This window comes from Olea europaea, chromosome 17 (assembly GCF_002742605.1).
Source record: "Olea europaea var. sylvestris chromosome 17, O_europaea_v1, whole genome shotgun sequence".
NCBI lineage: Eukaryota > Viridiplantae > Streptophyta > Magnoliopsida > Lamiales > Oleaceae > Olea > Olea europaea.
The window spans coordinates 17,564,657-17,567,836 of NC_036253.1; the positions used below are offsets into that span (position 1 = coordinate 17,564,657).

Consider the following 3,180-nt stretch of genomic DNA (forward strand, 5'->3'; position numbering starts at 1 on the left):
AATCGCTTTACCTCGGTGCAGCTCGTGCACTCATAGATGAATGAAAGTTGTTGCTTCTTTCTTTCCTGTATGAGCTATAGACATCATCATATTGACTAGCCTCGTTTGGATCAGCAGTTGCCCCGAGCCCAGACCTGCCGGAACTACCTGATCCGAGTTTTTGCTCCATGCTTCCATCATCAAAAGTCTCAGAATTTGGGTCCAAATTTAGACCTGGAGGTGGAGGAATGCAGGCCCCTCCCTTACGGACGGGAAGCTCTCTTTCATATACGTATTCCTCAGAGTCCCTTGATTCAGATGGTTTCAAGGCACCTTCAGATGGATTAACCTCACCAATCTCTCTAAAGAACTTGGAAACTCTCTCACTGATTTCAGAACGGGATATATTAGACGGAGGTACAATAGTGGGAATATCCAGAGGGCTCATGGGAGAGTAAGGCACCCCACTACCAATCTGCATTTTCCTGACCATACCTGGAATGAGACCAGGTGGGAACAGAGGATATGGAGGCAGTTTTTCACCAACCTTGCTAAGATGTGCAGGTGGTTGATTTGATTGCTGTAAAGAAGATGGCACGTGCATAGATCCAGCAAACCCACTGGAAGGAACGGAGATAGGATGAAATTGTTGAGGTGCTAAAGATTGTGGCATTGATGGTATAGGAGGAGCTTGTTCTTGAACCGGCATATTTGGAACCGAGTTTTGCTTGTCAGGCTGCCACTGTAATGTATTATGATTTGCCACTCGATGGGATCCTCCTACAAGGACAGCAAAAGTTACCAGAGCAAGTAGAGAACGTTTGAAGTTCCATGAAAACATACTTTCATTTATTTTCAATCAAAAACTGCTAAAAGAAACAGAAGCTACCTATGGCCACAGAAGGATCTAATGCAACTGCAGATAAGTCTCTGTGAGGACCTGGAAGAGAATCCTGAGCCAGCCCGCTCACCATCTCATTTTCGAGCCCATGAATAGTATCCTGATCAAAAACATCCTTGGAAGCCCAGAATTGTAAAATTTTCTGAAGGCGGGATTGGTTTTCCTCCTTGTTTAGAGGATTGCGGTAAATCCTTGCCAGCATAGAACCCAAAACTGGCTTAAATGTAAGTGCCTTGTTATCCAACTCATGAGGGTTACCCTGCCTCTGCAAGCTGTATATTTCAGACATCCAAATATAAATGTGTGCAAGAAACATAATGAATTCTAGGAAACACTTGAGATCTTTAATAGCCATAATAACCTGATATATGTTTCCTTTCACAAGAGACTAAAGGATAAATTTACTTTCAAGGAGGAATGATTATGTCAAATCTACTCATACACAATAGTTAGCATTTAATAGTGAAATTACATGTAGCAGACAAAAGACATTCTTAAAAAGAATTTAACAAAGAGGTAAAGAGAAACCAATACTTGAATAGCTCGACTTTATAAGTGCTTTCAAGTACTTGCATTATCCAGTAAGAAAGACATCAAATTAGCAAAATTTAGAGCTGAAAAATATGAAAGTATTGTGACTGGCATGTGTTTCGAGGACTGAAACTTCCCAAGATCTTCCAAGACAATATTGTCCACCTAGGCTACCCCCAATTCATCATCAATGGAATAAAAACCTAATACTCTACTCTTGTAGCATGCCAACCTATGTTTCTCAAAATCCATTAAGACTAAAAATTCACTCAAAGTTACTCGCTACCCTGGGAGCTTTTACACTAATCTTAAGAATGCAACTCATCAAGGTGACAAAGAAAAAAGAAACAGTCTCTGGTTCACCATCGTCAACATCTTTTGTACCTTTTTCCATTTCATGCCATTCTCAATAATCTTCGACATTAACATTTTTTCATGATAGGGAAAATGAAAGGATATAGATGACAAAAACTGAAGAAGAGAAGCTTTATATCAAAGCAGCAAATATTTAGAATCTGAAATCAATAATTTATAAAGAAGTACCAAGATTTTAGCAATTGAAGACTACCTGTCAAATAGAATATCATTGGCGAGGTAAATTATATGCAGTTGTCTCTCGGGATCATCCAAGGAATATATCTTGTCTCTCAGTGCCTCAGCCAGGGCAGGTACAAAAGGAGATCTCTGCATAAACCAAGTCTTCGCACCTTTGATCGACTCTTTGGTGCCAGTGAGACTGTTGAGAACACCATTCAGCTCCATTTCAACATCAGAAGGAAGTGGTCTAGATAGACCATTGAAAGACCTAAAAGACTGATCATATTCAGGACAACCACGACCAATGAAAGGGTGAGATTTGTGGGGGAGCTGCTGCTCATAGAATGGTGGAAAAGGATGCTGCTGTAAGTGAGGTGCACCCAACACTGAAGAAGAAACCCCAGCAGCAGCATTAGGTGCATTAATAGGTGATGAACCCATCATGGGGTTGGGAGGATGCATCATGGGCATCGAAGAGGATGGGAAAGGAGGGGTGAAGGGACCCCCTAGATGTCTTGTTGCAACCCAGAGCTGATAGCGGCAGTAACTATTGCCTTCACCACCAAAGAGGAAATTGTAAGCAGGGTTTTCTTGCTCTCTTTCGCGAACCACAGCTTCAAACTCTGGACCATTCTTGACAGCATACTCAACCAATTTATCGATACGCTTTTGTAGTTCAGGATCAGATGGAGGTTGAGCAGGAGGTGGTGCAGAATCATATGGGCCATGGAAAGAAGAGGGGACAAGATGAGGAGGCAAGTGTGGCGGGAAGGAAGGTGATGGCTGCTGGTGAAGGTGAGGAAGAGGAGGATGTGGATAGTGTTGATGTTGCTGCATTGGCTGTGGGTACGGAAACTGTTGAAGAGGAGGATGTGGAGGCAGAAAAGGAGGACCATGAACAGACGGAGGATATTGTTGATGTTGTGGATGAAAACCATATTGTTGCAGTAGTTGAATATTAGAGACTTGCTGCTGTTGAGAAAATGCCATAGCGGCAGCATAATCATGAGGCCGATCCATAAGCAAATACAGAACTCGAAATTTCTGTAGGATGTGGCTCAGAGAAAATCACTCTGACCAAATGATTCAACAAAAACAGCAGTCAGAACAAGTCATCGTTCAAGAAATAGAAAACCAGATTAAATTCCATTTTGATAATATACAATAATATTTATGGTTAACGTATGGTACCATAAGATTTAAAAAAAAAAAAAAAAAAAAAAAAAAAAAAT

At 41.2% G+C, this 3,180-nt stretch overlaps 1 protein-coding gene across 1 annotated transcript; it reads right to left on the bottom strand.

The window, feature by feature from the left end:
- Positions 1–6: 6 nt before the first annotated feature.
- Positions 7–3,041, bottom strand: LOC111365299 (calcium homeostasis endoplasmic reticulum protein-like). Its single transcript, XM_022985743.1, has 3 exons — positions 1,980–3,041; positions 869–1,152; positions 7–759 (listed from the first exon to the last, which is right to left on the bottom strand). Exons 1-3 carry the CDS (start codon positions 2,966–2,968, stop codon positions 8–10), a joined length of 2,025 nt encoding a protein of 674 aa, XP_022841511.1. The 5' UTR covers positions 2,969–3,041; the 3' UTR covers position 7.
- Positions 3,042–3,180: the final 139 nt, after the last annotated feature.

Excerpts from the sequence above, each read along its gene's own strand:
- LOC111365299 (XM_022985743.1), bottom strand. The coding sequence starts at position 2,968 with ATGGATCGGCCTCATGATTATGCTGCCGCTATGGCATTTTCTCAACAG. Across the intron at positions 1,153-1,979 it reads AATGATATTCTATTTGACAG|CTTGCAGAGGCAGGGTAACC; the intron begins GTAGTCTTCAAT and ends TGAAATATACAG. Across the intron at positions 760-868 it reads AGATCCTTCTGTGGCCATAG|GAGGATCCCATCGAGTGGCA; the intron begins GTAGCTTCTGTT and ends CTGTCCTTGTAG.